This window comes from Rhipicephalus microplus, chromosome 8, assembly GCF_043290135.1.
Source record: "Rhipicephalus microplus isolate Deutch F79 chromosome 8, USDA_Rmic, whole genome shotgun sequence".
Lineage (NCBI taxonomy): Eukaryota > Metazoa > Arthropoda > Arachnida > Ixodida > Ixodidae > Rhipicephalus > Rhipicephalus microplus.
The window spans coordinates 21,152,746-21,177,603 of record NC_134707.1 but is presented as its reverse complement, the minus strand read 5'-3'; the positions used below and the strand labels follow the sequence as shown (position 1 = coordinate 21,177,603).

At 43.1% G+C, this 24,858-nt stretch overlaps 1 protein-coding gene across 3 annotated transcripts in view; it reads right to left on the bottom strand.

Moving 5' to 3' along the window:
• Positions 1-369: 369 nt before the first annotated feature.
• LOC142768859 (uncharacterized) overlaps positions 370-24,858 on the bottom strand; it is a 28,616-nt gene continuing 4,127 nt past the window's right edge. The window contains exons 1-3 of one of the 3 annotated variants that reach the window (XM_075871270.1): positions 20,758-20,915; positions 6,106-6,421; positions 370-3,762 (exon numbers count right to left, since the gene is read on the bottom strand). In XM_075871270.1, the coding sequence (XP_075727385.1) occupies positions 423-3,762; positions 6,106-6,421; positions 20,758-20,827 (3,726 nt within the window). In that variant the 5' untranslated portion in view covers positions 20,828-20,915 and the 3' untranslated portion in view covers positions 370-422. Of the gene's footprint in view, positions 3,763-6,105; positions 6,422-12,566; positions 14,055-15,652; positions 15,966-20,757; positions 20,916-24,858 lie in introns of those variants that run through there. The other 2 variants (XM_075871271.1, XR_012885503.1) reach the window with 2 other exon arrangements.

Sequence of the window (24,858 nt, the reverse complement as noted above, 5' to 3'; positions counted from 1 at the left end):
CATATTTGTGCATTACGTATGCCTGGACTACAATCATAAATACTGTTTTTTTTTCTTCATGACGCGCTCTTTGTAGCTATGTATGAATGAATACATTCTTCATACATTTTATGGTGGTCGGTAATTGATTTTATGTAGAACGTGCTTGGCGTGATTCCAACTTATTGTGTGTGAAATAAACACTCTATGTAATTCTACCAACGTCCTTCCTGCAACAAACGCCGTCGGGGTTGGCGGTATGCTCAAAATAGGTAAAGTGACTTTATACACCTCGTTTTGCTGATAGTTTTACTTATTGAAGTCACTTGATGTGACTGAGGTCATTATTGACATAAAAACAGATGCTTAGGAAAGAGAATCACAACCTAATACAATGTTTGTCAATATATTTATTTTCATTCATTTTGAAGGCATGTGATACCTTATGGGGAAGTGGTCCTTCTCAATGTAGCACCAGCTCCCGTTGGCTGGATACCACTGATGTCTACGTTGGCTGGTAGCGAAGTTGTCGACGCTCGCACAACTCTGTATCTTATAGGATCACTTTGTGTACCACCTAGGATATTTGCATCTGGTGGCCTCACAGTTAAATGAGTGTTCACAGTATCTTTAGCACCATTCAACATGAAACCCGGTAAATACGGGTTATAGACATAGCCGCTTCCACTGTAGCGCAAACTGTTTGGGAAGTACTGACCCCCTTCATGTATCGAGACCATACCCCCACCACGTCGCACTATACCATTAGTGCTTGCTCTCCCTGCGTGCGCACTGCCTGTAGTCTGTGCGACTCCGAAACCTCCTTCTTTGTTCACACCCGGTGAGGGTGATCCGAGGCTGTTGAAACTAGACGTAGCAGCAGGAGGCAAGATTTCGCCCCGAGTGCCCGTTCTACTGGCATCCCCTGCATGTATATCGGTCCCAGTTCGACTTCTTTCACCAGACCAAAAAGGAGCTGAGGCACCCGATCCATCTGTAAAGTGCCCGTTCGTAGCTATATCAGTTCGACCAAATGTTCCCGGATCCCGTGTACCAGCAACACCGGAAGGTACTGAAAAGCCATCTGAACCGATTCCACCACTATGAGACGAGCCAATGTCACTGTGTGATCCAAAGGTAGTATCTGAAGGCAGAGTAGTCAGAGTGGCATTATTTTCTCTTGCTGCACCTGTAACGCTCCCAGAAAAAGCGCCGTGAAGTTCAACTGTCGCCCCACTTGTAGCGCTATGGCGTGTAATAGGGGAAGTTCTAATGTTATCTCTTTCAGAATTAAGACCCTCACTTCCTCCATTGATTAAAATTGCAGACCCTGCTGGCTCACTGGATATAGTTATTAGTGCTCGCTCTGATTCACTAATATCACCGAGGTCAAGAGGTTTATGCCTGCCACTAAAATCTGACCCACCAGTCACTGTTGTGAAACCAACCGCACTACTGACTGCATTACTGAATCCTTCAGATACACGTGGACTTTCTCCAACAACGTTGATGCCATTTCCTGAATCTGTCATGACGTTGGCTCCACCAGCTGTAATTAATAAAGCTGGCTGCCTATTTTCGGTGTTTACTGTACCATGTCTTGCGAGACCTTCTGAAGGTGAACTTGCAGCGTCAAATCGGTGACCAGCTCTTCCATTTTCAGCAGAAAGAGGTTGCAAATGGCCTGACGTCCTTACACCACCACTGATAACACTGGGCTGCACAGAAACTCCATATATCATACCTGAAGATTCTGGAGCACTTGTAATATCTCTTACAGACGAAGGCGCGTAAGCGCTTACTGTGCTTGTTCCGACTCGGCTCAATCCTGGTGCGGCTAATGGCAAGGCCCCTGCAGCACCTACACCACCTGCATTTAACCTAATCATGTCAGATCCGACAGATGAACTTGGGCGTATCTCTGTTGTTGCTTGTCTAACACGTACCGCTCCATCCTCTGCGGAGTAACGAGGGCTTCTGCCTCTACTTTCGGTGCCAGCGCCATCTACATCAGATTCATATGATGGGCCATGAAATATACTTCTCGCATTTGTATTGCCCATAATACCATCACCAGTAAAGGACGTAAAAACACTTCCTGTGATAGTTCCCATTGCACCAATACCTGAATTCGGTGCAAGAATTCTCGTAGTAGCTGCGGAGTTTCCTCTATCAACCGATGCAAGTTCGATATGAGACATGTGTGTACGTGGTGCGTCCAAACTGACAGCTATAGCACTCGCTTCAGCTGGCTCACTACCAACACTTTCATGTATCCTAGAGGTAGTTGGCAGTGCGCTTGTGTATGTTCTGATGCTTTCAGGTGTTCGAGAAACAGGACCAGGTTGGATTGCTAGACTTCTTCTGATCGTGTGCATTCTTTCTGTGGCAGTTAATAAAGAATTTGAGGCAAGTGATGTACCTGGACCTAAAATACCCGTTCGAGGCATTGAATTAGCACCACCATCCGTACCTGCCAATCTCAGCCTAGAACTAACACCACTAGATTCAGAAGAAATAGGCTTATGCGCACTTCTTAGTTCAGACGTAAAGCCCGTCGATGTGGAAGACAGTGCAATGTGTGCGTCTTCCGTGCCGACATTATTGCTCCTAGATGGTGCTGATGCATGCGAAGGCATATTCCCTAAGCCTCCTATTAGTGAATTATGTACTGTTCCAGCCGATGAGCCACCACCAGCAGCCATGTGGGAGCCACTGCTTAGTGCCCCGTGTTCCTTGGGGACACCCCCGTGAGGGCCTGTTGGTCGCAAATCAGCATGAATGCCACCAGATTCAGCTGAGAAACCTGTACGCGCACTTGTTCCTCCAATTCCAGCCATAATGTCCGGCCGACCAGAATATACAGCCGTGGGGGCATTTCCTGTACCTGTATGAACGCCGCCTAGACCTGCAGACACGGATGTCAGTGTATTTCCTGTGTGCCTCGTGACTGCAGCATGACCTCTTCCTGCTGACAAAATAACAGCTGCAGCCGGACGGAGGCCACTGCTGAGTGCCCCACTTACAAAACCAACTCCTGGTTGTGAACCTACGGCTCTCAAAGAAGCATGCACTGCATTCGTTCTTGTGGAATCAGGAGTAAGCATGTTCGCTCGATTTACACCAGCAGTTATCATGCCAGGAGATATAGCTGTAAGTGAGCCTAGTAACGGCAGCATCGTGCCAGTTTCTCCAGAAGTAGAAGCAAACCTACTTCCTCCGAAGCCTGATGCAATTGCATGACTTCCAGCTTCAAAGTGTGGAAGCTCATTTACGCCAGCACTTATACTGCCGCTTCCTGAACCACTGCCTGAAGAAGTGGCTGCGCTGTTTCTTGCAGAGTGGCTCGAATCCATACGAGAATCACCAGGTAAGGCTGTGCCGATGATATGAGTTACGTTGTTGCTGAAGACACGCCAAGATGAACCCGGTGGGTACATTCCCCCGGGCGCTGTCATAAAGCTACCACCGTTATTCGCCATACCATGTGCGCTTGCTCTCGCCCCAAAGTCTGTGTTGTTGAGGACAGAAACATGTGCTGCGCGTAAGTAACGAAGGCACGTTTCCTGAAGCATGCAAACTATTGCACCTCCTTGTACAAATGCCACGAAGCCCTTATTGCAGACGCAGGCTCCCCGATGGCAGTGTGTGAAGCAAAGTCTCGGCGTTTGAAAGCCACAAACTGGTTCGCACGTAGACACGCATGACTCAAACCTGGAGTTTGGCGGGCATATCGGGGGATACTTTGTGGCCTTGACGCAATTCTTCCACGTGGTTGGATCTCTGCAAAAAATATCACTCGTTTTACAAAGTTCTGATTCATCTGAATGACGACGCAATTGTGTGAAGTTTAGGATGTCTACCAGAATGAAAAAAAAGCAGACGACAGTCGGTAGAAAGGCATTACTCGGTGACCTAGATCGTTAACGGAGTTTGGAGACTTGAATTCCGCCATGTGTGTCTTTTTACTAATAACTCTACGTGTGTTATTTCTGACATATTGTCACGGGAATAATGCAGTCTTGTAGGAGTAGGTAGAGATGTATTTACAACTGGTTAAGTGAGCAGCACCAGCAATGCTGATCAGCTCACGCTACTCTTTCCTCTTTGGTGTCTTTCTGTTTATCCTCTCCATATCGATGTCAGTGCTACGTAGCAACAATGTGCGCGTTTTCGCTATTTCGACGCATAGCACACTCCTCTCCGATAGTCATACGTCAAAGAATGAAAAACTCTACATAAGTGGTGACAAATTGATTCATTTGTCATCACAAATATATATTCTAGTGTGATACAGTTGAATTTATATCGTAGTGTATAACAGGGCCACTCAACAGGGACGACTACATTGCTTTCTTGAAAAATAAACATTTTTGCGCCCGGAAAATCTCATATTGTGGTTATTCAACTTAGTCGATTCACAAACAGGGTGGATGGCTGTGTGCTCAGTTTTAAATAGCGCCATTTTTTTCTTGGATCATGGGTCTTTTTAAAAACTATTCGTAACAGAAAGCTAAAATCTCTCTTCGCTTAACTTCGTGCTTAGCAAGGAGAGAATGTTTTGTAAAATTAATAACAAAATTGTTAGCATCAAATGAGAAAAACTAGCAAATTCAATAAAACTGTTTGCAAAGTTCATGTTCTGTAGATTGGTTCGCAGTGTTGTTAGTAGACGCTATGATCGCAAGTAAATGATACAGGCGTAAATAATTAAAATTGTGTAAAATTAAGAATAACTACCAAAGAAAACGAATGCATGTTTAATTTACTCACAGTATTGCACTGATTACGCACACAAGCACACCAATGGGTGACCCAAAACCCTTTGATATGCCTTATTCATTAAAGGTAGCAAAGGTAGTTAAAGCATAGCGTGATCTTGAACCACAATGCTATGCGGAACTGATGGGTACCTAGGAGTAGGTGTTTTCGGACTTTCTTTATATTTCTACCATTGTATTTATCTAGATGTCTTTGCTTTTATAACTTAGGCAGTGTCAATTAAAAATTACAGACGAGGACGCCAAGAAAAATTGAAGGGCATTGTGAATTCAAAGATTGTTGGCTGAAAACTTGTGGCCATTCTACCGACTGTGCACCGATTTTTTTACGCTCTCAGCCATCACACGATTGATGAAAGAGGGAGGAAAAAAGGCGAGAGGTGTTACCGTTTCAGTGCACAGATCAACCGTGGACAAATGCCGTGAGTATGAGCCGTTAAAGATTTTCACATAAAAGTACATGGCCCGTTATTTGTACTAATTACGAGGTAAAATGTGAAGAAACTGATGTCGATGGAAAGATAACTTGCCACATGCACAGACGGAACCTGCCACCTTCGAACCGTTGACATCAGGTTGTTTCTACTTAGTTTTCTCTCGCTCTCTATTTCTTTTCTTTCTTGCTCTTTCTATTTTTCATATTTTCTTTTCTCTATATATTTGTCGCTTTTTTGCTATTTCTTGTTCCCGCGCTTTCTATTCTTTGTCGCAGTTTCTTTGGTTTTTCTTCTTTTTTATTTTTTTGCAGAATCTTCCATTTTTCTTTTTAATTATTTTAAAATGTTTACTTTTCACCCGCAGTTACCCAGCTACATATTACTACACAAGGCTATGCTATCCTATGCTTTGTTAGCGTAATTAGAAAGAAGATTGGTTAGAACACTCGCATTCAGATAGTGGGTACGTGAGTTTGAACCTCACTTCATGAAAAAACTTTCCTCTTCAAATTGTTCTATGGCTGGCTTCAACAGAATTGCTGTTAAAAGTTAGTAACTGCAACATTTACTATTGACGCACAACTTTCCTGCGTGCCGCTGAAGCTCTAAAAAGTTTAAATTACTACCAGGCGTGTCAAAGTTAATAAAATTCAATGCTCTTTCACGCAATAAATCCTCATCTAGGCAAACTAAATTATATTTTATTTTGTGTACCTTAAGAGAAGATAGAGGTAAACTATACCATTTTTTCTTACTTTCTTTACTTACTTACGTACGTTATTGCTAGAAAAATGAGGTGACTGTGATAGGCATGCAGCGTGGAATTCTTTACGAAGGTATGTTGTTTCTCAGGTTCTCTGTAACATATTCGAAGGATGTATCTAACGAGAAATTAAAGATGCACTTACACAACCCAACCTGGAGGACAATCACAGCCAGGTGTGCACATGGTGCGACAAATTAAGCTTATTGGCTTGTTTCCTGTGACGGGGCAGCTAGATGAGCACGTGTGCCAGTCTTTTTGCAAACGAGACTTGCAGCGCCGGCAGCTCTTCTTTTCGACGCACTCCCCCCAAGAATTGCGGACGAAGTGAGGCTTGCAGACGCATTTGCGTAGTTGGTTGAATACCAGGGAGGGTGTGTACAAAGGCCTGCAGAATACGTCGCGCCGGGAATTGCCCACCACAGGAACTTCATTTGGGCCGCACTTTGGAGGCCCACAATCTGCAATTTTATTAGAAGTGAGCACTTAATGTAATGAGACTGAAACTGCAGGCATTATTGTATTCACTTGTTCTCTCATGCGAAGTAAAACGGTCAGAAAGCATGAAAAGATCACATCAGAAAGTTTGTCATTCAGGTATCTATTAGGCGCTGCGGTTCCCCCCCCCCCCCGTATCCTTCTCTTGTATCTGCGTAGCCATGCACTGTGTTAATGTGTGTTCAAGTCATTAGGTTAACGCAAAGTCCCAGCTACCTCACAAAAGCGTGCAGTTTTTTTAGGCTATGGAAATGGAAACTTGTGTTTAATATCTTTACCATATTAAGGCAACCTCTCATTGGTAAAGTAATTTTGTTTTGTCGGGTTTTGTTGTTTGTACATAAAAATGAATATCTTCGCAGCAGAATTGTATGAGAGTTTCAATGTAACATAGAGCATACGAAGTCTGCCTGTTAGGTAAATGTCGGAACAAGTAGCTATAACGACTCAATAACTATAAATGAAAGTGCCTTCAAAAACTATTTCGCCTTCTAAACACCAAGACGCCAAGTTCTGAATGAAGGCATATGATTGAGGAGAAACGTGACGACGAATGGTAACCCCCAGTGACATTGTTGCAGTATGTATTTCTTGTGTAGCGGGACTCAATACCTTACAATAATCATTTAAATCAGTGGGGTACTACACGAGAAGGACCAGGTTTAGGCAGATGCGGAGCTCTGTGGCCTCTCCGCAAACGCCTCAAAATAAAAAAAACCTCCTATTAACAAAACATTTTTTACTCATGCACTTCAATTTTATTGGTTTAAAAAAATCCAGACTAAAGTGTTGATATCGTGATTTAGACATTACCTCAAGAACATTCGCTGAAGTGCGTTCATGTGTACAGTCACACACCACACATGTGCTGAAATCACGTTAGCGGTGGTTATTGGTTTGGTGATCTTTTTGCGAGCCTCGAGCTCTTTGAGGATTTCTGCTCTGCGCATTTTTCTTTGTTTCTCTCTCTCTCTCTCTCTCTCTCTATATATATATATATATATATGTGTGTGTGTGTGTGTGTGTGTGTGTGTGTGTGTGTGTGTGTGTGTGTGTGTGTGTGTGTGTGTGTGTGTGTGTGTGTGTGTGTGTGTAAGGGAAAGAAGTGTATACTTAAGGGCTCGTTTTTCCGTGTTTTGACACAAAATAGTGCCAAGGAAAGTATAAGAAAAGTTAATAAATCGAATTGTAACGTAATTGTGAAAAAAGAAAAGTGGGTGAAAAGATAACTTGCCTTGGGCAGGAACCGAACCTGCGACCTTCGAATAACGCGTTCGATGCTCTACCACTGAGCTACCACGGCCGCTATCCTCCCAGCCACTTGATTGGGTATATATGTGAATTTAAACGTGGGAGTGTCATGCAGCACTCTCAGTAGCCATGGCGGCGAGTGTGGCACACTCGTTATGAGCCTGTGTGGCGTCACGTAGCACATGAACTTATTACGAGCAGGCAGCTGACCAATAGTCCCTCGTATACAACCTAAGGCACCAAGTCTTCCTGTATACGAAACCCTCGTTAATGGGTAAGGGAAAGAAGTGTATACTTAAGGGCTCGTTTTTCCGTGTTTTGACACAATATTAGATCTCAATAATATTGTATATATATATATATATATATATATATATATATATATATATATATATATATATATATATATATATATATATATATATATATATATATATATATATATATATATATATATATATAAGAGAGAGGAGATAGCTGCTTACGTATGGTCACTCTCCTGGCCATCTATTTCACTTGATACATACAGAAGTTTGCATGGGAGGTCTCTTGTGTAGGACGCACACAATAAACAGATTAGTACATTTATTTCCGTGAGGTACTTGATGCCGCCTACGTCATGAAACTCTTCTCTTTAGTGACGTATGACATATCCACATACAATGGCGCATGGAATGCGGTTATGAGCCACAGGTGATTGGCAGTTTCTATCAAATGAATAACAGCGATCACACACACATGGAGAAAACATTTATAGCATAAATCTTCTGTGAAGGTAGTAGGGTCGCTTATTTCAGGAACCTTCTGGCCTGGACTGTCCGCAGGGTTCAAAGGACGAGTTGACGCTGGTCGACGAGGTCTGGCTGGGGGATCGTTGCCTCACACGCTACACTAAGATCTTCAAAAATTTAGACACGATCGTGTAATGGAGCTTGTGTGGCACAAAAAGGTGGGTGAGGCATCGGCAGTGTTCTTGGGGAGCGAAAAAAAAACGAAGGATAAAGATACAGAGCTGCATTTAAGAAACAGACATTGCAAGCAAGCGTTCTGCGCAACATTTTATGTTATACCACATAATGACGTGCCTGCTTAAAATAGCTCACGAAAAAAAAACTGAAGATACTACAATAATGGGATATCGGGGCTACGTCCCTTGTGGATACCACGTTCTCTATGAGCTTTTATAACAATGTATAAACATTACATTTTAACTTCTGCGAGTCGCCAAGCTATAACCTGTCGATGCACATCCCGGATAAATACGGTGAAATCCAGGTCTGATGATATTGCCACACGCGCTCCTTTCTTTCTATCTTTGTGTTACTGTTGCCTTGCGTAAACCAAAGCCTTCTTTATTTCAATGACAGCGAAAATGCACACTTCTCAACGAGAGCCGTTGTTGCGCCTTAGTTCAGGGAGTGACTGGGACGTGACGCTACGTGAAGGATTGACTGATTAAAGTGTGAGGTTTAACGTCCCAAAACCACCATGTGATTACGAGACGCCGTAGTGGAGGGCTCTTTAAGTTTTGACCTCCTGGGGTTCTTCAACGTGCACTCAAATGTGAGCACAGAGGCCTACAGCATTTTCGCCTCCATCGAAAATGCAGCCACCACAGCCAGGATTAGATCCCGCGGCCTGCGGGTCAGCAGCCGGGTACCTTATCCGCTAGACTTGCATGGCGAGGACGCTGCATGAGGGGAAGCACTGTTTGCGTCACACGTGATTCTAACTGCTCTCTCCTGGAGATGCGATAGACACGTTTCCTACTCCAATATCTTACGTCTGTCAGATTAGTTTTTTTTTTCTGGGATTCTTTATGGTAGTTGGAAGAAACGCCGCCGCAGCATCCCAGAGCAGCGCATCCCATGGCGTTGCAGTAACGCTTCCCCATTCGCTGCTCTTTTAGCTCAACGAACGGCAATACACTATCTCAAAACACCGTATCTAATACAAAGCCATCTTGACCGTCAATTTTTGAACACAGGATGTAAGACACCACCGCACGGATCTGTACAAAACTGAACCAATAATAACTTCATAAGATTTCCACCATGATACATCACATGATGTGTTCTCTCCTCTATGACCACGAGGAAAATGCGAAGGCGAGACGATGGGCGAGAGCAGGGATAAGCTGGAGGATAGGGTGGTGAACGGCTGGATCGCGTGAATCTGGCTGGCATTGATAAAATAGAGGAGGCGTTCCGCAAACCATTCTGAATTGATGCTAACATTATAGGTAATCTATTGCAAATGAGTTCTGCGGAAACCCGCAAGGTGGTGAAAGAATTAAGAAATATAAAAGACGACCACCAGTTTGTAGCACGAAGCCACAAGGAAATTCATGCGGATTTCTCAGAAAGTCTCTTACTTGCCGAAAAACTCGACCACGGAGAGGCGTTGGTCCCAAGTTCGAGCCCCGATCCATGCAGACAATAACAAGTTTTCGGATACACCAAATATAGTACGGGAAAGTAAGATAGATTAACGAATACGACGCACTGGCCATGCCACGAATATTGTCACAATCTTGTCGCATACGTCATCACTTTCCGAAAAATAGTGGCTGATACCTGGCAGTGTGTATGTGCCACTGGTATGTGGGCATGTGCCACAGGTGATAGACATTTTGTATCTGCCCAGGAACGGCGATACACACATGGGTAATTTTAACGGTCGAGTGTTAACAAAAAACTGGCATAGGCAGCGTTAACTAGATGAATTCAAAGAACAATTGTAAGTGTCTCACCAGAAAGCGAACGCTAGCATTTCGTATGCCATGGAGGCGGACACAATTTTTTGACCTCCTCTGGAAGTTGCTGGCGGGACCCGTTCATTGCACTTCGGCCCAGTTGAAGCAGTGATTTTGCCGGCATTGCACCATTTGCTGGTTGCAGGGCTGGCCAACTGATTTATCCCCTGCGCCTTGACCCTGGCATTGTTCAAGGAAATTCATCATTTTCACTGGTATAGCGCACCACGACAAGGACACACACATAGGAGAGATGCACACACACACAGCGCTGTGTGTGTGTGCATCTCTCCTTTGTGTGTGTCCTTGTCGTGGTGCGCTATACCAGTGAAAATGATGAATCTCAACCAACTAGCCCGGCAACGTGCCTTAGCAAAGTTCAAGGGAATGTTTGGGGCGATCAATCTCCACGTGTTACTGCATAGGTTTGCGACTGGATACGAGACCAGGTAGTTCAATTCCTACGCGAACATATTCTCTGCCATCATGTGTTGTAGTCGTGTTGTCTCTCATTCCCCGCTTTGCCTGTAGTTGGATTGATTTGATTGATTGATATGTGGGGTTGAACGTCCCAAAACAACCATATGATTATGAGAGACGCCGTAGTGAAGCGCTTCGAAAATTTCGACCACTTGGGGTTCTTTAACATGCACTGAAATCTGAGCACACGGTTGGCTGTAGTTGAAATTGCTTTGGGTGGACAAACACCATAATTGCAATTTCTTAGATGGGGCATGAACGCTTGCGCGCAAAAACTAGTGCAATATACTATCAGTCAACTTTCACGGAACGTACCCTGTGCAGTCTGCTAGCAGTCCAAGCTACTTTGCGTATTTGCATTACGGCCATATTTAACCTCAGATTGAACAGTATCAAAATCGCCATCACTGCTGTGAAGCTGGAGGAAACTCTACCCCTATGTGTTGCTTTTATAGGCCTATACGAGAGTTCAATGCTCTAGTGGTTTTGCTTGTTCTCCACATATTTATAGTAATTGGTCAACAGTAAAATTTTTCTTCCGGCAATGACAGTGTTTTCACGTTTCATGTTATCTGCTCGGAAAGAAAATATTGAATTCACTAACTTGGAATGAGCTAGCTTGTTAAAAAAAACGACGTATTTCACCCTTCCAAATATAACTGAAGGTGAGATGCAATCATAGCTCTCATGCGTGTGAATAATACACGTTAAAAAACAATAAAACATAGGCTTCATTGTCACCATTCGATTGTAAAGAAGAATGCATGATAGGAAAATGTAACTAAAATTTCAGTTTCCTACTTTTTAATTGGTTTGTAGATAGAACGCGTGCTCAGATACGGCTGTATTAAATGGCCGCGCCAACACAAGATGGCTTATCTACTGGTGTAGGTGGTAACTTTATTTTTCCAAACACAAAAAAAGATGCAGGGGACCAGTTTGGAGACTGTTTGCGCTATTTCAGAGGGATTTGGCGGGAATCTTTAGAGATACCGCAGCCTCCACCGCGCGCTTGATGAGCCGGCGTTGGTCGTCTGGATACTTCTGCACACACACTAAAGAAGTAAATAGGAGATGTTTGCAGTAACGTTCTCTCAAGCTGGCCACATTTAAAGTGTTTTTGGACTAGACAGAAAGTGCATTGGGCTAACAAACTTGCCCTGAAATAGACAAATTCACGTATAACGGTATGATTACGTAGTTTACAAGGAACTACGTATTTTAATCGTAGCGGAAAGCCTAGAATGACAGACAAGTATAAGGAGAAATTTAACTGATTTGTGGTCAGTACACCACGGACATTTCTTTTTTTTTATATTTGCAATTCTGACATTATTAAAATTATCAACATCATATACGAAACACGCAGTAACTTTGACACGAATGACACATTCTTGTCAATTGGTACCTTGACAAGCGCGCTGATTTCGCGGGTGCATTCACGGGTGCAATATTCTCGTGAACAGTGTGTGTGCAAAGTCCGTATGTCATATCCTTCATACAACAATGCGTGACTGAACGTCCCGCTGGTTCGAGGCCGTTTGAACTATTTTTAGCTACTTTTATATGTAGGTATTCTAGTGTGTATGACTTTTCAATGGAAAGATGAACGCCACACCGTCTTGCTCATTTGTTAAGGTCGTCATTTTGTTTTATTGAAGTTTTTCTTAATTACTCACTGCTCGTTCAACAGTTGGCTAGGTTTCACCAGTATCCACACCTTCAGTATTCGTGGTGCCCAAACCTGTTGAATGCGTAGTAAGTGTCGGACCATTCAACAATCTTGTAGATGGAGTGCTAATACTTCGAACAGCTTCGATAAGGGGTACGCCATAAGTAGTCTCACCAGAATATACGCTAGCAGGCTGCACTACGAAGACTATGCTATTTATCCCTTCATTACCACTACCGTGATTAGGAGTTGCAAGCAAAGTGGTCGCGGAGCTAGTGGGTCCTGACACTGCCACTGATGTTGTACCTCCACTATTTTCTGTGGGACCAGTCACGGTTGTTTCACCAGTGATGACACTGTTCAGTGCACCAGTGAGCGAGTTTGCAGCAGTGCCTGCGGTGGAAGCTGCACCTGTTGTTTGTGGAGATATTCCAGGTAGGAAACCAGCAGGTATAATACCATCAGGTCTGCCTACCGCCAAGGACCCAACGCCTGTTTCGGATCCATGTCTATTGATTCCGGCAACACGTGCTCCTGCGTTGTTGGCTGCACCTGTCGTTATCCCTCCAGTAGCTACGCCATTGGGCCCAGGCACAATGACAGATATAGTGCCCACTGGGCCTGCCCTAAGAGAGCCGCCATTTGAACCCATCCTAATAGGACCTGAGGCATCACTTGTAGTCTTCCCACCAGGAGATGATATAACAGTAACGCTGCTAGATAAAGAAGATCCGGGGAAGCTTTCACCACCTGGACCAGTATTGCCACCAACAGTGATAAATCGAGCACCCGTTCCACTGGCGAGTGATAAGCCTTCAGTGTTTGTTGCACTACCAGACAATCCTAGTGCACCATGAGCATGTAAAGATGCCGTCGCTCCGTTATTTCCGGAAACAGTCAATCCGTTCGCTTCAGGTTTACTTGAGTGCGTACTTCCACCAACCATAGAACTACCAACCCGACCTACATTAGCTGAAATGCTTGAGGGTGAACTTTCACTTCCTCTTGGGGAGCCTAAATTCGCATTCGCACCTAAAGATGTAATCTCAGAGTTTACAGAGCCATGAAGTCCCGTATTTAAAAGGGTGCCAGTACCCAATGCGCTGATGCCTCCTGCTGGCGATGCTATGATCACAGCTCCAGGCAAGTTCGCTACGCGTCACTGGTATAACCTGCCCTAATGAGTAATAACAAATTACGAAGGTGCCATTCGCACTTTTCTTGACGTACGCACGCTCTTCCATGGTATCCCCAAAACTCGGAAAACCCTTCGTCACAGACACAAGCGCCCCTGTGGCAGCTGATAATGCAAGTCTTCGGTGCGATAATGCCACATCTCGGTAAGCAGTTGGAAACGCAGGGTTTAAACGTAGAGTGAGGTGGGCATATTGGAGGGAACTTCTTCGCCTTGACACACCTTTTCCAATTCATTGAGTCTCTGCAAAATCAACACAGCAAAGACCAATATTAAGGTTTCTTGTGTCTATACATTTGTGAAAATCACTATTCAGGATTTCTATAGAGATGCAAGGTAATTCCTAATAAAAGGTACAGACGTCCTGAATGTGTTCACCACAAAGATGTTTCGAGTTGACTAAAAAGAGCACAATAGGAACAAACGCTAACGGAATTTCTCGCACTGTACACATCGAATTAAAAAATATTAGGGTTCAGGTTCACCGGAACAGGCAACTCAAACAAGGTCCATTATATCACTTCCAGCCGGCTCGCTGTCGCTAGCTTACTATCGTGGCATGACATTATTGCTAGCTCTAGTAATCTAGGAGTTGGTAACTTATTGAGGTGTATGGCCGCCTAGGATAAGACGAATCTCATATCGTCGTCCCGCTCGATAGCAAAGGAGTACGCGCCACGACAATCAACAAAACCCCAATGCCCGCCACCGTTCCAAACTCTGCATACTTTAAGTGAGAAGTTTGTCGTTACTCACTAAAACATTACGTATGGCTTAGCAGCGTTATCAGATGGCCCGACGAAAGTTACCAAGATGGGGAATATTTTTGTAATCTAAAACCAACAAAGTGAATGTGAATGCCTACGGTGAAGTCATCTCTTTAAAACACCACTTCCTGAAACATCCTCAATGTGATTGCGCTTTACTCAACACCTGGTCACTAAAAAGGAAGCTCTGTGCACGTGCCATAAATAACAAGCTAACCCGTATCTGCAATAGAGGTCAGGCAAACACCAGTGCCGAGAAGAGAATCCAGACCTTCGTGAGTTCGTAACGGTGGCTTGCCGTGAGAAACACTGGCTGCCTGACGGGGGAACACACCAATTAGCAGCGATTCTGCTGCGGGAAATGCCGACGCACACTGCACGCTTCGCCCCTCCACAGGTTTCGTGTATGTGGAGCTGACACACGTTTTCCTACATGCCCCTTTGCCACAATTTTTCGCTCTTGACTATCTCTTGAGCTAACGAGTCGGTGTCATGTACTGTTTTCGCTCATTCACTCCACTAGTCATTGACACGGTATTTCCCCTTCTAACGTTATATAATGCTTTCGTCGCATAACTATCAGTATCACCATCCACATACAGGCTTGATAAACATTGTTATACTCTATATTCAGGCACGTCCTTCCATTCAGTGCACCACGAGGGCTTAGAATGAATGGTATCCTAGATGAATTTCTCAAAAGAGCCTTAACGGCGATTGATGCGAAGTATAGAGGTGTATTGCCATTTCAGTGAAGGCACGGGCTTGTGATCATACCTATGGTAGCTCTGTGCAGCTTAGAGTAAGCGATCCAATCAGTTTAAAACAGACATAACAGTGTCATAATCATGAATTTTGGCGAGAAGGTGCACACATTTTAGGAGCTTTAGAGCGCAAAACCGGATATTCACGAGAAAAGAAGACGCCCGTGTAACACGCCTTCCGTGTAACTCCTTCTCGTAAACATGTGGTTTTGCACGCTAACGTACCAAGGAGAGTGCGATAGCCAGAATACCACTGTAAAGCACTATCCGCCTTAGTACGTCTGTGTAAAGAACCAGATGACCAACTCACACGACCCAACCTGGAGGGCAGTCGCATCCTGGAACGCACATCTTGTCGCAGAAAGGCATCGCCATATTGTACGTCACGGGGCACGCCGAGGAGCACATGTGCCAGTCTTTCTGAAGGCGGCACTTGCAGCGTCTGCAGAGCTTTCTCGGCACGCACTCGTCCCAAGAGTTCCGCACGAAAGTGGGCTTGCACACGCACTTACGGCGCCTTTTGTACACCTCGCGCGGTGTAAAGGCCGGCCTGCAGAATTTGTCCCGCCGAGCGTGGCCCCGCACAGGAACTTCGTTTGCACCGCACGTTTGGGTGTCGCACCCTTCAATGCAACACATGTAAATTTCAGTATGGATGGTGTCATACGAGAAAGCAATATTTTAATTTGATATTTGAGCTTTTCGGTATTTACATTACGAAAGTGAGTGTACAGCTTTTCACATACCTTTTCTTTTTGAAGTTTCAATGTAAATACAGAGTTATAGGATACTGCATGCATAGAAGTAAACTTTTCTTCTTTATTTGATATTATTGTTTCCGTATTTGTGATACCTAGATAGACGTTCCTTTTACATACAAACTGACGGTGGAGTGCACATAGGTAGTCCAGCTATATTGGTCGACAAGCGCTGATATAGATTCTGTAAAATCTAGCGCCGAAATCTTTTATACTACGTGACCACTCTACTTCAAAACAGTTGGTGGTTTTGAGACGTTAAACCCCACATATCAATCAATCAATCAAAACGAGTTGATTGTTGTGCGAATTAGTGCTTCTTCATAGGAACTACCGTGAGAGCGCAACTAAACACAACAAAAATGAAAAGGCAGACGATGACAGGTGCAACTCTACTCATTTGCCATTGCACCACTAACTCTCAACTTAAATCGGGTGATTTTCCAATGCAGAATTTATTAGCGGTTGCTGTGAAGCCACTATTTGGGTTGGTTCTCGTTATAAATTAACGCAACTGTCACCATTTCACAGATTATCATATCCTGTTCCTTCAATGTACGAAGTGGCCGCCTCATTGGGTCAGAGGTTTATGGCCTCTGCTAATAACCGAAAATCGGCTTTATCACTTTCACGGTGATTACATTTCGACGCTGCCGATGTAATAACGGCCTTTGTATTGTGAAATATCAAGGCGAATCAAACAGCCCCAGCCGTCCACATCCAGAGTGCCTTCTATCCTACTCCGAGCCGATATTTTGTCGTAGCACAAGCAAAGGCACGCCGTCAGTGGGCGACACATATGAGAGTGACGAAGAGTTCCCCATGGCATAGAATGACCCATGTGGTAAAGCATGTGGCTTTCCCAGCGGTAGAATCGCGGAAGCGGTATTGTCATCCAGCGCTGACAAAAGTAAATGCATTTGCAGTCAGTTGTCACACACCTCCTTTTTTTTTCAAGTGGAATGCCATTTTTCGATTTTGCAAGTCTTGTATTGATGTCGAATCAACGCTGTCGAAATTACAGTCATTTCTAGGAGCTTCTGTTGCTCAAGAGCAGCTAATGAAAGAAAGTTCTTCGCCAAGCTAAGCACGTGTCTACAACAAATGGGTCCTTTTTCTTAATGCCCTGGCACTCACGAGTGATCCAAACGACATTTTTTATTTGAATGTCTCAAATATGTACAGTAATAATCTGCATATAATGAATGCCTTAGCGGAGCGTCAGCATCCTCAAAGTTTGAAAAAAAGGATTATAAAGGGTTACCGCACACATATACGGGCATCAAGGAAGAACAACAACCAGCTCTAAATGCTTGTTCAGCGCAGGTCTTATTCACTTTTCTGTCACCCCGTCTATGTGCGGTGTAATCTTTCAAGATGCATTACCATCTGTCCACCAAGTCATGCTCATGAAAATATTCCAGGTATTGTATTCTTGTATCTATATTCTTGTAACTGTACTTCGGAATACTTTTTCTGTCTTTTTGCAAAAGTATTAGGGAAATACCCTGTTATGTCAATGAGTGAAGTATTTCAGAATCTGTAAGTAAGGCCTCGAGCACATGCATAATAAACCTGTGTACCATAGTAGTTTCCTCAGTATATCAGCAAAGGCCTGTCTTCTACCCTTTCTACGAATATTCCCCTGCACGGCCTCGCATTTTCCACTTGTTTTCTCTTTCCGAATCGCACCCAATTTTTTGGCCAAACGGCCCCTTCGTGACCCAACCGTAACTTCTCGCTTTCGCAATCACACCTTGATTTTCTTTTGTTGTTGTTTCAGTAGTAGTTACAAAGCATACCCATACACAGCTTTTAACTAAGTCCGCTTATGTATAGAAACATTGGCCTTGGAGACAGGCTGTGTTAAATAGTTTATCACATCTGTGTTCTATCTAATGCTCTTAGTTCCCTCAAAATAGCAGTGTCCCTTCAAAAGACATCAAATACATGTTTTGTATGCTACCACTTTTCATATCAGTGCTGACATGTCTGAATTTTTGTTTCTGAAATAGCAGTAAATTACCCGCGTATCGCGCCACATCATCAGAGAGTTCCGCTCAAATTCCTTCTTGTGACAACACAGCGCAAGTATATTACACAGATGGATTCGCTTTTTATCTTTTCGTCTGATTCAATGGTCATAACGGATTCATATAGCCAAATTCGCAAGTGATGAGTGGGATAGAAAAGAATTCGCGAGTATGAGAAGAATATGTTTGATATCACTGGAGAGAATCTTTTTGTAAAAAGCAGAGTTAAAAGAGAAAAACGAAACAAAACAGTAACTGCCATGTGATGTCATCAGTTGTTCAGGAAGTTTTCGGTTTTATAGGAAGGATGCAACAAAACCGTTGTTCTATGACACATGAGACCAGAATCATCTACATTTCTGGAATCTCTGATGCATCCTTTCATGCACTTGCGGAGCAATTGAATCATGTGCGAAGACAAGGACAGATGTCGAGAGCACGGTGGGCTTAAGGCCTTCCAGAAAAAGCAAAAAAATGTCGTTTTAGACTCTGAAATTGTTCAAGAATTTAAAGTTATTTATGCGTATAACGATCACACGTGGCAGTGATAGCAGAATAATACGTTTTCTTTGGGGACTGTAGTAGTGGAATACGAAGGACATGTTCAACATACATGTGTGATGTGTTTCAGGACAAAGTTTGCATATAAGCTCAGGCAAGCTTGCTTTCAGGGTGTTTTAATGAAGCTTTGGCACGGGTGAATACGCTTCCAGGTTTTTGTCAATATAAAAGGTGGATTTTTTTTCTTATATATGAATACGGCACCAGGAAACAACAAACAGATTGTTTTTGCAAACAGAGAAGCTCTCATAACATACGAAGGCTGAAGCAACTGCTCTATAGATGTTTCTCGTACCTTAGCGTTGCTGATACACGGAAAATAAGCAAAAAAATAATGTGACCAACTTTATTTTATATTCTCACATAGTCATTACAACCATTCTTGTTAAGGTAAACAAACGCTAAAGCCATGAAATTGCATTGTGACCAGCTTGCGTAAAAGCACCACTTGGTGATTGCCTGCAACCTTTGCTAATTAGGTGCTAGCTGTAACCATCGTACAGTACATTAAACTCGTCAGGCAGGGCCGTTTTGCATAATGCTCAAAACTCTTCACCCCCTTCTGGCGCAAATCACGATGTACTGTCTACGAATGTGTCGAATTCGCATACCATAATTCCAAGTGGCGGAATATTTTATTTCAAGAAAAAAAGAAAATATGTTGTTTTGTGTAGGTTCAAAGAATTAGTAGTAATTAGAACCTGAATAAATAATTCACGATAATTCAGTCAATCATTTACGTTTCAAATAAAAAGAATGAAATTATAAGCTTCAAATGTGTGCCCCATAAGTATTTGGTTGCATTCATTGCGAAAAAAAGATAAAGAAATATTTTTGACATTGGTCCTGGAACACGGCACGTTGAGCGACGCACCGAACTTCATAGTGCCTTCACAAAGGTAGTTGGTTAGTCATACACAGTTTACTGAGCTCAAGTAGAGAGATATTGGCTAAGTAGAAGGTTCACATCATCTATTGATATGAAGCTTCCTGAACCTATGAAGATTCAGGATCTGCGCCAGAGCGCATCTGTGATTCGTGAAATTTACCAATGATCTCGGCAGTATGATTTATGGAAGGCAGGAGGTTTATTCAATACATTTCATTGGAAAAAAATTAAACTGAAGCTGCAGTTTTTGCCTACAAAACGACTGCGGACTCGCACCACCCATTATTTCTCAAAATCAGCGCAGTGATTTCATACATGCGGAGTTCTTTTAAAATTCTGATCTTAGAGTAGTTTTAGAATGTAGTTTATTTTTCAATTATTGTCTTACGGTTGCTGCCTTGGTAAAGCAAGGCAAGTATCACACATGAAAGTGGCCATTCTTAATGTCAATGTCAACATGCCGATATCATTGTTCACTCGACTTAAATGTTGACACAAAAAAACTCACATGCTTTACAAGGGTTCCCCAAGTTATTCACGCAACAGTCGCTTGGTACCAGCTCAGAATCAAATACATCTCTCAAGAAACGCGACAAGCATGTGGGAGCATGCGAATCTCGTAGTTGGAGGGATTTGCTAATAGTTGATAATTAGATCAACAATTGTCAGTATTCATGAATACTATACCGACATTTTTTTTTCTGTTGTGCCCACTTCATTTTGTCGAATAAATGAGCAAACTTGCTCGATTCATGCCAAACTAACTTTTCTTAGAATTTCATTCAGGAAAGCAATGAGGGCTGCTCATAATAAACAACGCATAATTTCCGCACGCCATAAGTTCTTTTTCTGAAAAAAAGAACAAACTTTGAACTCTCAACTTGCACAGCATGGCTCTAGAGCCAGCGAAAACCAGATGTCATCATCATCATGATCATCATCATCAGTCAGCTGAACTAGGCAAATCTGTGGAAAATACCCTCCGCTCAGCAGCACACGTTCTGCAATTTTTGAGCACCTCAATCTGATTTTGCCTGTGCGAACTGTTGCCTTTGATAGTCACTTAGCCTGCCGGATCAGACAGTGAGCTATAAATGACCGCTAAACCACTGAAAATTGAGCCAGCATCGCCCACACAGCATTATCAGAACGTATGGTGAAAAACGGCACATACCGTGACAGGTACTGTTTGCTTTCACAAAGGCGATGCAAAGGGCAATCATGGCAATGGCTATTTGGTGCATTTTGCCTGGCACGCCGTTGTACGAAGAATTACAATTTCATCTATGCCGCATATTAGCCTTGAACATTTCTTTTGTGGAAACGTTACAGTCTTCGCAATGCGTGTACCTTGATATCGAGCAAAAGACCTATTGTTCGATATAAAGGAAGCGTCACTTGCCCTTGGTGCGCGTTAAGCGCAATGCCTTTGCACATTATTCAAAACTGCAGGCCGCCTGTTTCACAACAATGATTGGGGAACTGCTGTGTGAACAAAAGTATAGCAATACCACGCTTTATTCGCTTTTTCTGCCTAGCGGCGTTTCTAGCGGCAAATGTAAATGCACATGCATGATCCGCCTTTTTACAAACGATGACTACTCTTTTATCAGGTGTCCTCTTCTTTTATTTATTTATTTATTTATTTATTTAAAAATACCTTACAGGCCCTTGTTGCAGGGCATTGTGTAAGGGGGGTTACAAAGGGTGAGTGCAGATAACACTGCTAGCTTTTCGTACACAACGTTAACTTGTAACGAGAGTAGTGTTGAGTGAGTTGTGGACTATAACGCAAATGTGGCAAAGACTGCTAAATTTCATGGCGACAACGTGGGGACTATTTCACGTCCTATACCCGTAAGCTTGAGAAAGTCTTTAATTTGAGCTTCTGATGGATAGGTGGGGCTTTGGAAGTATGCTTAATTGAAATGTAGATGACTAGCAAATCACTTAATTGTGTGGTCAGTTCTCTACTTCTTTTATTTGTGACTTTCTGGTTCTCGTTTATTCAGCACTAGTATGGCAGACTGGATGTTCATCCATTTAACTTTCGTGCTTTTTTTTACGTATTTTTGTGCCAGTGAAAGAGAATGTGATATGGCTACAATGTACCTCACAGTCACGTCATGGTTTGGGAAACTAAAAGCCAAACGCAAGCGCATGATGACGTTATAGCAAATTACAGAATCCCTAACATAAGAGCTACCACGGTGGTCTATGGCTAAGGCACTCGGATGGTAACCCGCAGGTAGCAGGATCATATCCCGGCCGTGGCGACCACATCTTTCATGGAGGAATAATTGCTTGAGGCCCGTTTGCTTAGATCTAGGCGCAAGAGTATGAACTACAGGTGATCGAAACTTCTCGAGCCCTTCACTAAGGCGTCTCTCATAATCATATGGTGACTTTGGGCGCTACACCTGAACAAATAATAATTATAAATTACTAACTCAGAGTGATCGCCCGCCTATGGCAGCCACAGTATGACCTTGACGACTCGATAAAGAAACTGTTGAAAAGATACGTTGCCCTATATGACGTTACGAGTAATTATTAACGAGAAGAAGAGGGTTTCAAACATAACAATAATAGTGTCATTACGACAGGTGAAGAATGATACCTGCTGATGACCACAATGAAATGATGACTATGGCCTAGGGATGATGTGAAAGTAAGTTGCTAAGGTTGACAGCATAACAATAAAAGCTTAACGGCGATAGAACGAGCTGCTTGAGCAACATGATGGAATTTAGGCGGAGGTAAGAAGATATTCTTAAGAAATAAAAATGTCACAAAAAACAATTACCCAGTGATAGTGCAACCTCGAATACATCATAATGACCATGTCTCAAACCACGTATTGAGCAAGGCATCACAATGAGGGAATAGTAGGTGTTCAGTGACGACATAATGACAAATTCGTGGCGGCAGTACGGTAGCCATTGCACTATGACGTGACAAAGAAGAAATGTAGGCAGCAGCTCTTTGTAAATTGACCATAAATCATCCAGTGGTCAACAAATCAAAGGAACAATAAAAGAGCTAGAAGGGACGCCATTCATGAACATCTTCGCGTTACAGCGTGAAGGAAGTACTACTTTGTAGGCCGTAAATTTCATGATAGCGCTGGAACAGCAGTAAATAAATAGCATCGGAGAGATACTTGACGGTATTATGACAAGGTTAAGCAGTGTTATGAAAGCAGAGATTGGAACAAAGGCGTGAAGAAAACTGTTTTGTGTAAAGCATATATGTGCACTTCTATTACCTTACGTATATCGCGTCACACATGTAGTCGTCGCATCGCTTCTCACACTATCAAGTAGATGGGATGGTGGTCTGCGTAATACCCGGAATAGGTCTGCTGTTGGCTATCAAGCGTCGATCAGAGATCAACAAGCTGAGGGGCCCCCAACAAATGGGTGAAATCAAGAAATATTGTTCGGTTCGTTCATGCTGTGTGCTGGCTGACTGCTTCATTATATGTATCATTTTAGGTGGTACTATTACTAGGTGGTATGAACGTATCATTTTAGGTGGATCCAGTTATTAGGAAACATATTTGTAAAACCTTTATTCCAGCCTAGGTGATGGAGTTTGAATAGAGCCAAAAGCCGAAAGGCTCATATGCGATGTCACTCTACGTTAAAAAAATCAAATTGCCTGATTTTTTGGAGCCCTGAACTACAGTGTCACCCATAATCTTTTCTTGGTTGTGTGACTTAAAGCAACAGATGTGACTATTAATATTTGTAGCTGCAAAACCTTTCAACGCATCAGAAGCTGACAACATTACCCACAGTGAACGACTATACAAAATGACCTTGTTTGCCCAAGCACCTGCAATTTTCGATCCCACGTTTGTGACTCGCTCTTACACATCATCGCAGTCACAATGGAATGCACAGAAGGCTAGCCGTTGTTTCTCGCACTACATATCTTCCTGTATTTCTCGCTTCCTCCAATGACTAAGCACTAAATCTGAAGGAGGTACAGCTTTTGCATGCACGCATATATTATAAAAACTTTCACGGCTAATGTCAGAATTTCGGTTTCGAAGAAATATAGCTTGCAATCGAGTGCAAAGTACAATATGTTTTTTTCTGAATTCACAAGAGAATATTTTGCTTTTAATTAACAGAAGTGAGGGATGGAAAAATTTGCCTGTACAACAAAATAGTTTGAATATATTGTTATAAATTGTTGCAGTTTCTTTAATGTACCAGTATTATTCGAAGAAATAGTGAAGCCTATTCTGTAATTTTAGTAAGCGTCATTTCGGTAATTGCGACCAGCTGCTCTGTTCAGGATGTTGTCATCCCTGTACTCTGATTTAACAATTTTTCACCCTCGTACAGTTTACCGCTTCCATTGAGGTCAAATCAGTTCATCCCGGCATCTCAAAATGCATAATGAGAGTGTAACGTTGATACATCGGACTTTTGGTAGCACGAATGTGAAGGAGGCCTTGTTTTTTACATGTAAGGTTAATTGTGATGAACACTAAAGTATAGATGCACACGGCGATGTCGCTATTGAATGTAGCTACGTGCCTGTGGGTCTCGCGTACTTATTGAAGGTGTTACAAGCTGCCACTCTAGCGTCGCCAGCGCGAAGTCGGCGACGGGAATGACAGCAGGTTGGTTCGTTCCGTACGCAAGCAGAGACAGTGAAGAGATCAGAGACGTGAGAAAACAAAACAACTTTACTCTAGTAATATTGCAGCACACGGAATCTAATACAACACTTCAATACAACTAACAAAATACATCAACACTTGATACAACTAAAGAAATATATAACAGAAACAATAGATCAGCTTACGGGAGAGAACTATGACAAACTACACAAACTAACAAGAATAGAACGACGGAGGAGAAAGTTCGAAGATATAAACAGGTGGAGGCATACGTGTGATGACCGGCAGCGTTGCGTCCCCGACGATTGGAAGCGAGAAGTCGAAGAGAGTTCTGGCACGACTGCGATGTCGGCGGTGTTGCAACGCTGGTGGCTCCGGGAGGCTAGTGCTTGCAGGTGACTTCGAGCAGGTTGAGCTAACTCGAGGCGAAGTCCCGATGTCTACGTTGCAGACGTTAATATCGCGTCACAACTAGACGAACGGCTAAGTTTAGGTGGCCAGCCGATACAGAGCCACACTAAAACTTCTAGAAGAGATGCTTGTTGATCTGTTTCTACACCATCTTGGTCAGCGACTAGTCTGCCTAGCAGGGCAAAATCCTGCGCTTAAATCCCCCTCGTGTCTCCTCGCTCTCTT